The 13,325-nt window shown below is 38.0% G+C and overlaps 1 protein-coding gene across 2 annotated transcripts; it reads right to left on the bottom strand.

The window, feature by feature from the left end:
• Positions 1-7,336: 7,336 nt before the first annotated feature.
• Positions 7,337-12,557, bottom strand: LOC122073554. Of its 2 annotated transcripts, XR_006138825.1 has the most exons (4): positions 12,291-12,557; positions 8,259-8,338; positions 7,520-8,049; positions 7,337-7,417 (listed from the first exon to the last, which is right to left on the bottom strand). XR_006138825.1 is itself a non-coding variant. In XM_042638144.1 (3 exons), the coding sequence occupies exons 1-3, from the start codon at positions 12,357-12,359 to the stop codon at positions 7,785-7,787; spliced, it is 414 nt and encodes a 137-aa protein (XP_042494078.1). In that variant the 5' UTR covers positions 12,360-12,557; the 3' UTR covers positions 7,337-7,784. The 2 variants fall into 2 exon arrangements, 1 of the variants encoding a protein (XP_042494078.1); XM_042638144.1 differs by having other exon boundaries at positions 7,337-8,049.
• Positions 12,558-13,325: the final 768 nt, after the last annotated feature.

The following is a 13,325-nucleotide window of genomic DNA, read 5'->3' as shown; positions in this document are numbered from 1 at the left end:
TTTCTGATTTTTTGCTTTGTGCATTTCGAACTGAATCTTAACCTATTATTGTCCAACTCCCAAATTGAACTGTAGTACATTCAGCTAAGCTATATTGGTGACAGGCAGTGATGAAAGCTTTTATTGTCCAAGTCCTTTGTGTCTTCTCTCACCTTGAGAAGAAAACACTCTCTGCTTCTCACAGTTTTGGTTCGCGACATGAATTTCTTTTCAAGTAGCATTGAATACTGTCAAAGGACCCTAAACTCATCATCTCATTTAGTATTCACCTCCCTCCCCCTTCTGAGTTGTTTGTCATTCAGATTGATATTTTGATATTACCAAATGTATAGCATTGAATATGGGGAAGCTTGAAAAATTTAATGAGATTATGGGTTAAGGGCTGTGTGTATATGAAAGTGAATTATCTTCATATTGAATTTTAATGCCGTGTTAGTTGTGATGGTTGTTTATGGGTAGAGCAATTGGGGATTCCCCAAGAGATGGTGGTTTTAATCCATCAAGACTCGTTGAATGGATTTCTTTTTGTTTCAACTTCAATATGCTAAATGGATTTTTGAATGCTTTTGACTGATTAAAATGCTTATCTTGGTAGTGCCATTACATGCCTTGTAGAAGAAAAAAGAATATAATGCTATGCTCATGATTCATTGCTTAAGGTTGCCATTGTATGGTATTTCATGATCGCTCATCAGAGACATTTTGGTTGCATTTTATGGAACTTATTGGAAAGGGACGGGTTTATTTTGAAAAGTAAGTACTTATTCAAGAAATATCTAGATTGCAGTGTATACTTTAGAAATTTTTTTTTTTTTTTTTGCCGGATAGATGTATTATGATGAGGCAACTCAGACAATTCTATCCATTGCATCTCTCTCTTAAAGATCCACAAGTCTCAGCATGAACAGGAGCTTGTCTGATTCATAGTTGTCACAGCGTCAAATCGATCCAAGGTGGTGGGGGGGTGGTTAGTTGATTTGGCGATGAATCGCCCATTATGGCGTTGCCATGGCTGTCAAATCGCCCATGTGTCATTTTTTTTTTCCTATTTTCTAAAGTTATTTAGTATGCTACTTTTTTATTTCCCCTATCTTCTAAAGTTATTTAGCATGCTACAAGCCTACAATATATACCCTATAACATATAAAACCAATATTAGGCAACATCAAATTATCAAAAATCAACATAGCCCTATCAAAAGCACCCTGCATTTTACAAAAAATCAACCGTCTAGTAAATCAGGTGTGACCTGGCGTCCATGGCGGTACCATGGCAATGCCTATCAGCCAATGACGACTGCCATTTGTGAGTCACGTAAATCGTAGCATTGCCATGAACTTCTTTTTCTGCCAGGATGCCAAATTGCCATCTTGGCGACGCCATGACAACTATGGTCTGATTGTGTTCCTCTTATGATAGCCTTGGTTGATGATTCTAGTATAGCCTTGTGTCAACCAAACAATATCAGTCATAAATCCTTTTCCTCCATTTCACATTATACCTCCCCCTAATCTAAAAGATTTTATCAACCGTCCCATTGGTAGCTAAATAAGCTGTTTCCAAATTTTGAACATGTGACGAACATGTTGCAATAGTGCAACTTAACCGTTATGCCACAAGCTCACCCCCGATAATAAGATTTCAAAATTATAGTTGCATTATTCAACTTCTTAATGAAGTGGAATATCTACTGGTTTATGAGGGAGTCCTTTAAATATAGAATTGGAAAGAAACCGACTTTAATTATTCTTTTGGTTGGCATGGATAATATATTCTAAACAAGTGTGACTGGTGTCTATTGCTTACTTGATGGCAGTATATTAAAACTTTAAAAATTCATGTGCGAGGGGAAATCTGTATTAGAAAGATAAACTTGGTATTAGTTCATGAATATGACACCGAAATGCACGAGGAAATGATCAATAAATGGCGGAGATCACCTTAATTCACTCCGGAACTGCACAAATTGAATGTTTCTCGTGGAGTTCCAGTTACTGCAATCTCCAAATTATCATTTGATCTCCACTCTGCTCAATTCTCGGAGTTTTTGGTTCCACTATATCTGTACCGACTTAATTTTTGATTGAATTACAACCTCTCAGTGGCATCTTTATGTTCAAAGTGGTTGAAGAAGAGAGGCCTTCAAGGAGTTTGAAAGTTCTTGTATTCTTGCATCTTCATTTTTACTTTTATTTTTGTTAGAGCAAACACCGATTAATACGAAAATAAACAAAGACAGATCCGCACAATGCACAGAGATTTAACGAGGTTCACACACCAATGTGGTGTGCTACGTCCTCGGGCCCAACCCCTCTGCTTCTATCATAGATCTCAGAAAACTTCCCATTCGGGTCGCCACCAAAATATGTCGAAGCCGGTCATTCTTCAAAACGGGTCAAGAATTCGAGACAAACTTAACTATTTTCTTTCTCTACGCCACCTGCTGAAGTATTATTAATAAAAGAAAAAGGGGGAAACAAAGTAGCATTTATGTGCTGCAAATCGATTTCAGGGCTAAAATCCTTTACCTTTTGTTACATAGATGTTGCAAACTTCATCAATACTATCATTCCGTTTCTCTGTGATACATGTAGCAATATATTATTTTTTGAAAAATAGTGGGAAGAATATCATTGGAAGGAAGAAATATTAATCTTAGGAAACCACATGATATGTTGTAGATCAACTTAAGGAACCCATGCTACCCACCTTCGTGTAGTACAACCAAATTTTTTGTGTAATCCTCGTTTCTAGAGCTAACTTCATCTGCACTCTTGTTATCCTTCCCTATTTTGCATGCTGCAATTGTATAATTGCCATATAAAAAGATGAATTATCGGAAACAAATTTTATAAAACCATGTATTATATGTTGTCATTCAACTTCAAGCACCAACATGTTTCATACCTCCTGCTACAACCAATGCTTTTGCATTCCAGTCAGTTCCAATGCTATGCTCAGGCAAACTCTGATCATTCTGTAAAATGCATTTTAGGAGCAAAAGGATGGTAAATTTGAATGCCCTCACTATTGCTTGTATATTTTAGATATGCTTAGCAGATTTCTGAATCTTAAATAGAAGATAATCACACCCAAAAAACAAAAAAAGGGAAGTAAATTAACTCATTTACTATAGAAGATTCCAGTGCATGAGGGAGCATATAACTATTTATAATGCTTCCAATATTTATTTATTTATTTCTTTTGGTGGGGTGGGGTGGGGTGGGGTGGGGTGGGTGGGTGGGGAGGGGGGGGGGGGGATAAACAGCAGTTATTAATTTCCATGCAAAAATTTGTTAGAAACAATATTTCTTCACTATAAATGGAATATATCAGATACAATTGATGTATTTAATATCTGTTCCAACTTCAAAATGGATCAGGTTGGGAAACCTTTGAATCTTCTTCAATTGGTTAAACTTAAAAATTGAACTCAAGATCCAATCCATACTAGTTGTATGATCATAATATAATTTTGGAGAATATGACAGTGGAAAGTTTCCCCATCCATGATTTCAGTAAGAAACACGAGTGAATCCTGTATTTTGCATTTCTATGTGCATCTCTTTCTTGTAACATATAACTGGTGAGCAAGGCAACTCATAGATCAGTACCTGCTCTGAGTTAATGGTAGAATGGGCTCCATCAAACAATTCCTGAGAACAACTAGGCAAGAAAGAGTGGGATGTTTAATAGGACAAGTAGGTAGACTGATTCTTTTCTGAACTAGAACTAGAATAAAGCAAGCTATGGATTTCAGTTGCACAGACCTTCCCTTTGTTCCTGCTGATACACCATTGTTTTTCTTCTTAATTAATTTCGATTGAGAGGTTTTGTGTTTTGGGATTTCCCAGCTTTGGGAGTGCAGAATACCATTGATCTCCCTCCAGTCTTGGTCTTCTTGGTAAAGTCAGGGCAGATACGGTTGAGAACAAGGCATGATGGGGTATTGATGGTGTCTTGGCAACAATGGGTGTTCTCCATTCGGGTGAGTTTGCTTTCCCAGTATGGAGCCCGTTCATTGGCATTTAGCGCATACACAACATTTTGTAAGGCATACAATGACGAGTTCATCCTAGTACTCTCATGACCTGATTGTGCCACGAAGAGTGACGAGAAAGATTAGAACATGTTGCAGGCACACTAGCTCCTTAATTCTTACTGAACTTTAGTTGTGGTGTGGAGATCAAACCTGCCAAATCCACAAAATTGATCTTTACCAAACAGCAGGCATTGGGATTTTTATCAATGCAGGAAAGGTGAATGATCAAGAACTTGTAGCTCCTATATAGAGCATCATTTGTAGGCTTTTGTGATGGCTTCCAAGATGTACAGCGATGAAAATATAATTCATAAAATTCTGAAATAGACTTCACTGGAACCTGCTTTCTCCAATGACCATAAAGCCGACAGCAAACTGCAAGTCCCGACTCAAATTCAAATATCTCACAACAGCTTTCTCCTGAAAGCAAAATACAGGAAAGCAGTTGTTCTGCTGAGGAGTTCAGTCCAGAAGGTGAAGCTCTATTCACCCGTCAATGTACAGTAAAAAGAATTAAAAAAAAAAAAAAATCTGATTCATACTTCCACCTTGATTTAACATATTTCATTTCTTAAATTTCTTTAGCCGACATAAATGCTGTTGAAATAACTAACATCGCTCACCCGGAAGAGTATATCCCCTTGGAAATTTTCCCTGAGCCAGATTGCATCACAGCTCTTGACACAGCCAACCGAAGCACAGATACAACCAAATTTTTTAAGGAAGAAGAAACTTCTGAATGCTTAAGGCTGGTAAATAGCTGTTTATATGAGGATCTTATTAGACACTTGCATTTACCAGCTGATGTGTTTTATAAATGTTTCCCAGTGGTTGCATCTCATTAACACATTTTGTCAAAACCACTCTTCTTTTTTCAGGACTCACCTGAAGAGAATCAGTCATCATATTCAGCTTCAGGTCCCTCCTCACCAAGTTCTTTAATTATTGAGAAATTTGTAGATCATGGCATAACTGACAAAAACCCACAACAGCCAAGTCCAGTGTCTGTTCTTGAGCCATTCATCCTAGAAGATGCTACCAGTCCTGGCAGCACTATATCCCAGCCAGGTAGGTTTTGTACTAGGAAACATGGCAGTCACATTATTACTGTTGTTTTCCACTTTTATATTTTATGTTGATCCTGCTTCAGCACTAATCCATTCAAAACATGTGCAGTTGAGCCACCAATTCAACCACTTCAGATTCGTCATGGAGAATATGACTCATCAGCTCTGGTGTCAGCAAGTCCTGATCCAGAAATATATGTAGTTATGTGGGGGACAAAAAGTCCACCTTCGACTTTGTCAGGGCAGTACTGAGAATCTCTGGCTTCAGCAGCTGGGATGAATTCCTGGGAAGGTCACAATATACAGACCAACTACTTGACCCTTCTTTGTTTGATAAAGTGGAGGTTTTGTCTTATCAACTTTGTAGTGATCCAAAGGAGCTCTTTGATTGCATCAATGAAGTTCTTGTGGAGGTATATGAGCGTTATTTTGCTTGCTTCCTTGGGCATCATTTGGAAAACCAAACATCAGACTAGTCCCAATAGGAAAAACTCTCATCCATGAAGTATGGGAAGACATTGGTTGTCATCTTCTTCCACAAAACCAAGCACTTGCAGTGGACCGGATTTTAGAGAAGAACATGGCAAAAACAGGAAAGCGGATGCACCTCAGATTTGATTTTGAGCTTATTAGTAATGAAATGGGGGAAATCATCCTGGAAGAATTGACTTAAGAAAAAACATATGAGCTGTGTACATAAAGTTCTGTTACTACCTTATAGGTTTTCTAGATTTCAGGCCACAGGTTGGGGAAAGAAAATGATGACAGTGACAAGTTCTAAAACAGGCAGGTTTTGGGTTCTGTTAAATAGCAGCTATAGCACATTGCTAAGTATGGATGCACAGAACTCAATCAAGACAAGAGGATACAATGAAAAAAAAAAGAGAATAGGAAATGGTGTTGCCTTAGGATGGGTTGTACAATGTTATACAATGGCTCTGACCTGGTCAAAATGAAAGTGATCAGATGATCATAGAAATAAACCAGTGGAGATTTCATATGGAGAGCTCTCCATATTTTTTTTTCTCCCTTGGCTGTTACAGACCCGGTCAGTCATACAACTAACAGAGTGAAGAGGGATCCTTCTCTTCATTATAAGGAGGTTGGGTGCACTTTTTCTGTTCTGAGGGATTGGTTTTAGTCACTTGTTTTGACTGATCATTTTTGTTGTTCATTCATCTCTTTCAGTATGATTCCATCTTCTGCGTGCTGGTTGTCGTTTGATTCACAAGTTTGGGTATGCTATATTGTAATTAGAAAGTAAAAATGAAAGAAAATTTTGCATCCAAAGCTTGTATTCTTTCATGTAACTTGAGTTTCTTTAGCTTGTGCATTGTATTAGTCATCTGAATTACCAGAGCACCAACCTTGAGCAATAATGCTAGGGTGACAAATTTGACTACAGCCTAGCCAACACCATTTCAATGGGTAACACTTCGTTAGGAGAACACACAATAACATGAGAACTATGGTCAAGGTCATAGCCAATAGATGAATTATTAAAATGAATGTGGGCAAATGGAATCTCTCTCTGTCTCTCTCTCTCTCTAAGTTGACGGTTCCTCCACTGTTTCCACCATGACAGAGGGAAGGAAAGTAGACAGAACCCTTATTTTAGGCTGCAAACCTTCATTCCACAATCAACAAATTCAAAGTGAAGATTGGAACTTTCTGCGCAGCTCTAATTCAACTACACCCTAGTGAGCAGTGGTGGGTAAAAAACCTAAGCTCACCAGGAGGTCTCAAGTTCGAGCCTCATGGTTATTATCTACTTCCCCTTCCTAACTATCAACTACACTCTCCACCACCACTCCCCTCCCCCCACCGCCACCCCCACCCCCACCCCCACCCCCAACCCAAAAAATACATAAATAAATAAATAAAAAATAAAAACTTTGAAGTCCGGACAAATCCAAGGCACTGAAACATTGATATTCCTTCCAAATTAATGATGTGGATTAGGATCTAGACATACTGTACTAAGCTTTAAAAACTCCAATGATTCATCAAATATGCAGCACGATGTCTCTTAAGGACCTCCATGTGAGGACGAGACTAAACAAGAGCTCAAAAGATCCCTTTAACTTGCTTTAAAACTCCTTCAGCTTTCTAGTATTTCATGCCATGGGGAGGCAGTTTCTAAAAAGAGATTGTCAGCATCAACACATAGTTGACATGCACAACCATGTTAGATCAAGCCAAGCACATTGGCAAGAAAAAAGAACCAGGACCTTCAAACTTCTTCCAGAGCTTCTGCAAGTTGTCATTATATGCTCCCCTGCAAAGAGGTAACTCTCAGCTAAATAACCTAACTCATTCCTCATTTAGTCAATCCATTTGCCATTAGTTCCATTTGTTTGGCTCATTCCCCTGTTACTTAAAAAAAAAATGGGAAAAAGAACTATGTAACCTAACTCATTCCTCATTTAGTCAATCCATTTGCCATTAGTTCCATTTGTTTGGCTCATTCCCCTGTTACTAAAAAAAAATATGGGAAAAAGAACTATGTCTGGGAATGTATCCTACTCCCATCTCTCTCTCTCTCTCGCTCCTCCCATGTGAAAAAGACATCTCTGCCACTTGGTTTGGGGAGGAGAGAGATACACATATGGAGCTAGCGTAGGACATGCTCCCAAACAGAGAACCACTTCCCAAAATCAGGAAGTAACAGTTGGTTACTTATGTTTCTTTTTGCCATGCAAAGAGGAGGCAGGGAGGGTCCATCTCTTCTTCAGAAAGGCATTGGTTCTGCTCTCTGAAACCTCATCTTCACTATCATCCTCTCCAAGTATATCGTTTTGCTCAGATGGATTGGATTCTTCTATGCTTTGGGCAGCTTTTCTTTTTCCAGCATCCAACTTGGCACGTAATTTTCTTTCAACAGGATCAGTTAAAGCTCTGCGTTTCGACTGATGTATTACTTTTGCCCCAAGTCCTAGCCTACACAGGGAGATGGGAAGATAGCCTTAAGACACAAAACAAGTAATCTGAAGAAGACGAGCATATCCAAATGCGCACATGCACCCACAGACAAAAAAACACACAAACACAGGATTTGAGAGAAAAGAGAGGGGGAGAGAGAGAGAGAGAGAGAGAGTGGAAGAAGAGGAGACAAAAAAAAAAAAAAATAAATAAATAAATAGATCAACCTTAAGGGCCGGCCCTCAAATTCTACTTCAGTTGAATCTTCAGCTGCTGATCCATTCATGTCATTAACCCATGACTCAGCCTGCATAGAAATTGAAGGCACTCTAAGCAAAAAGAGAAATATTTCATAGAAGTTGATGGCACTGTAAGCAAAAAGAGAAATATATTCTTAAACATTATGACAGTAAGGGGCTGGGTAGGTTGGGAGCCAAAACGTGGGGAGGGGGTGCTGCAAAAGCAAAAGCAGTAGTAAACATCTAACCAATGGTTAGCAAAAAATTGGATATAGTCCCAGCCAGCTTCCACCACACAGTACCATCACACCCTTATAGCTGCCTTGCGGCAGTTCCGTTTAGAGTCCAAATTTTGTGGTCATATTGTCCAATAATCTCACTCCAGAATTTTAAACCAATCTATCATCTCCCCATGTCATTATAAAGGTTTGAAAAATGTTTGAAAAAAACAAGGAAAGTAAACACAACAGGGTCCATTGAAAAGCCAAGGGAAGGCCACCAAACACATTAGGCATACAGTTGAGATATGCCATCAAATTTGACAGATGAGGCATCCAGAGTCCCCTACCTATCCAACAATCAGACAGCCAAATCATAAAACCCTGTGGCAAAGCACAAAAGTGATGGAAAGATTTCCAGGTGCGGGTGCAATAGAAATGTTTTCCCAATACAATATAGCCATAGCACAAGGTAAATTTCCTGAAGAAGCTTCCAAGTAGAGCAATACAATAGGTGCATCTTTGAAGTACCAGCAACGTGCCCAGGCAATACTTTCTACAGATATTCATCATCCCATATGCTATACATCTTTCATCGTGTGGACAAACATTACAGCAAGCATTATAGCTGCAGGTTCAAGAAGAACCAGGCCCATACTTAGGCCCACGGTTCTTCGACTGGACTTTGGTCCAAGCCAGACCAAGCCCATGTGGTCTGGGTGTTGCTGGTTCACTCAAAACCAGAATCATTGGGCTTTATTGTATTTTCTTATTTGATTTTTTTATTAGATACTACTTAGATTTTAAATATCTTTCATTTTAAACACGTTTCTTATTGTACACGGCTCCTACTTATGAGTGGGACTCTTTTCAGTTACTTTCCATTTTCTGTCAGAGTGCTACAGCCTACAAGCACCTATTCACTGTAAAGGCCAGTGTGCATATACCCCACGATTTTTTACGAATGAAAAGCCTGGTTTTTGTCATGGTTGCTGTGAGATACAGATGAGAGGTGAGCCTTTGTGGTTAATGAAAGACTAACCAAGGCCACAGGTGAAAGGCCTCGGTCATATACCCCTTTTTCCCTCCCCTTCTCTTCTATCCCTTCTCTCCTTACTTTCAATTCTTAACACTGTTATAAGGTCTGACTAGTCAGGTATTGAGCTATCTCTCATTCTCTCTACACTGCTGATGTTGCTGTTTGAACCCTTGAAGAGTGTTCCATCAATCCAACAACAGAAGAGATTAGAGTCTTCATCCATCCCTGCGAAGCCCTCTGTTGGACTGCTACTGCAGCTGGTTGCAAACTCTTGTAACTAATGATCTTACCAACAGATTGGACTTGCTGTTTTGAGATCATAGTCCCTTCATTGGAACTTTCCTTCAGTATATTCAGTGGTTGGATCTGCCTACGTTCTGTAAGTTGCTATATTTCATTCCTAGTTTCTAATTCCATTAGTCGGCCGTTGTCCCATAGTTTTTAAGGCAGTGCCTTGGCACTGATGCGGTCTAGAGATGGTAAGGCAGTGCTCCGCCTTATGTGAAGTGGTGCCTTATGCATTTTTTTTTTTAAACACATTTTAGAATTACTTGATGAAGATTCCAAATATAGATTTTTTATTGGTAGGTGTATGGTTTTGTTAACACTTGAGATGTATGGGATCAGCTTTACTCCACAAAAAATAACCAAAACAAACAAAACAAAAACACGATTCACAAACAGGGTTTGGATTTTGTCAAGGGTTTTAAGAAAGGGCTTTGAGAAGGAATCAAGGAACAAGGAAGAACCATTGATCCAGGCCACCATTTTGCTCCGGCAGCGGTGAGCTTCATTCTTCTTTGACGGGAGTAGAAATATACTGGATGACCTTAGGACTTAGGCACTAGTTTTGGCATCATAGAGGTAAGTATAATAAATACTTGTATTTTTTATGTCTTCTTTTCTTTATATTTATAATTTTGTTTCATAATTATGTATTTATATTATATGTTAATATGTTATGATGATTGATGATTGATGATGGATGATTGATGTAGATGATCTTAATTTATTCACTTTATTGATTTGTTTTCTTGATGAATATCTTACATTGGTATGAATATGAAGCTTTAATATTTATTTAACATATGAGCAATAGGATTCAACTAGGATTTGAGCCAAATAGATTGGTTTTATAAAAAAATTACACATAAACGCTTTAGTCGATAAGGGGCTCCGAAAGACCCTCAAACCCCTCCGTCGCCTTACCGCCTTAAAAACTATGCGTTGTCCCACATCCAACCATCAACTGTTGATTTTCTGAAGTCATAAGGAGTATAACACTCCATTCCATCAACATAAACTGTAGTTCCAATTGGGTAGTACTGTGGGATTAGTTTTTAGCAGCTAATTACTAAATCTGGATTGAACTTGTAACTTGGTTATGTTCATCAGTTGATTGAGATGATTTGAGGCTATCTATTGTAACCGAGACCTACTACTGATATTAATTTTGGAGTATTCTAACCTAGGATTTGAGAGTAATATGGAGTTACTAATTTTGGCAGGAAGTTGGCATATACTTGACCTGCCGTAATTGTTAATCCAACCATTTGATTGCTCTTATCTTTGGAGGGTTAAGTACTGTTTCTGTGTCCATATAGTTGACCTAAACTTAGGTCTAATCCAAGTCCTACCCTATTTTTGTTGTTACTAAGCCCTATATATTGCTGTATAACAGTACCTGACAGTCCTACTTGTGGGTTGGGTAAATGTTTACTGTTTGGTGAGCATAGCCCTATCATATCAGGTTTAGCATATCTTTCATGTTTTCATGGTTTTTTATCAGCTTTGAATTTGAATATTATAAGCAACATGTGCTCATGCTACAGGGCCTTTGCCAATTGTAACCAATAAAGAAATTTGACCCCTCCCTCCAGTATTGGTGTAGTCTGGTGAGGTATTTATCAGAAGTAGAACCCAAATCTTCTCACCTTCAGTTCCTTGTTGGAAGTTTCTGTTGCAGTGTTGACAGGTAATTTAAGGTCTTAACATGGTCATTTCCTTATTCTTCCAATGCACATTTGCTGAGTTCCTTGAAGTCTGCTAAGTTTGATATTAGAAGTGAGGCCTTCCCCAACCCCCCACATTCATGCGATAGTCATAAAGCCTTTTCTTTCAACCCAGCCCCACCCTCTCCATGCAAAAGTTGTGAAGCCAATGCACTCTTTTTTGGGTATTGACAGGTAATTTCTCCTTCAAGTTGTCCTCTAGAAGTGAAGCATCTATTTCTTTTTGTAATACTTTGTAGCGCTACAAACATTAAATTCTTCTTCTTCCATTTTAAATACTAAATGTATGGAAAACTTTGGCAGACAGTCTATTTTCCGAAGAATAAAGATTACCAACTGCACTAATGTCAAGTTTTCGAGAATTATGTCTACATTTTTGTTTTATAACAAATAAACATATGAACCATATACCTAAGACCTAGTAATCAACTCATGCCTTGTCATGAGAGGGCTCCCTACAGCTAGCAGCAGAGACCCAGAAGGTGAGAACTCCGACCACCTCCAACTTCTGACCTTGTTGTATGAGTAAAGGGGCAGCCTAGAGTAGCCAGTAGCAAGTCAAGATAAGCAGTGAGGCAGGTTTCTACTTCTCATCTAACCTCTAAGCTAAGTAGCTTCAACCACTCAATCATCCATCGCAGCCACCAGCACTAGACCCATTTTAGTTATTAATGATTCCCAAAATAAAACAGAGGATCTATATAAATCTCGCCAAAAAATGGATAGAGAGAGAAGGAAAGGAAAATCTTACTAATTGAAATGCCTTATTCAATGTCACCAGCTTCGGACGAACTGTCACCGGTGGTGCCTCCGTGCTCATTTTACCTTCTGCTCACACTGAATCGAAAACCCAACAGAAATTCGAAGTTTTCTGCCCAACGAAGAAGAAAGACACAGAATCAACGATTTACAAACCAAGGGCGTTTGATTTTGTCTAGACACGAAACAGCAGAAACAGTTTTTCTTGTTTTTGTTATAAGAAGCAATTTTTTTGCCTCGAAAAAAGTGTTTGATTTCACCGTCTTTGTCTTAGGAAACATTTTCAGTTGATATTGGTTTTGATTTCACATATTTCTGGAAACGGTTTCTTACGCATGCATCATAAATTACAGTTATGACATTAACATTTTGAAAATGGTTGTCATTAAGGCTCTGTACTGTAACGATTCTGTTTTTTTAACATGATTTTGGGTCTAGCACACTTTTTTGCATTTCTATTTTTTTGGAGTGATTCTGCATCTTAAATGTTGTATGGTAATCGCAAAAAAAAATTGATTTTGTAACATGAAAGAAACAGAAACATGTATGGTTCGTACTTAACAGAATCGTTTCTATTAGAAACCAATATTTACATAAAGTGTCATCTTCACCATGGGTGTCAAAGTTGTGATTTTTAAATAAAATCTAAGGATAGTCAATGGTTTTTTAATAAATTCTAAGTTATAAAAACCATTATTACCCAAATAGCTTAAGTCGAATGAGGAAAATAAGAATATCTCCATATCAACAATATGGTGTTCACTTCAAATATGAAATATTTTGCCGTGTTTCCTTGCCATATGAAATATGAAATGTTTCAACAAAAATATGATCTATCATAATAACATAAAAGTATGAACAAGAATAAATTCAAGTATTGACATAATTCTTAAAGTATCTAATTATGAACTTAAGGGCATAAATTAGGTCTTCCAACTTAATTCTTAACTGCAAAACATATCCCACTACTTCAAAGTTTAAATCCAATCATCAAAATGTAATCATGTAATTTGAGCCATTCCGGCTT

Source organism: Macadamia integrifolia, chromosome 3 (assembly GCF_013358625.1).
Source record: "Macadamia integrifolia cultivar HAES 741 chromosome 3, SCU_Mint_v3, whole genome shotgun sequence".
Classification (NCBI taxonomy): domain Eukaryota; kingdom Viridiplantae; phylum Streptophyta; class Magnoliopsida; order Proteales; family Proteaceae; genus Macadamia; species Macadamia integrifolia.
Note: the sequence above shows the minus strand (reverse complement) of the source record. Positions and strands in the feature narration are given on the sequence as shown.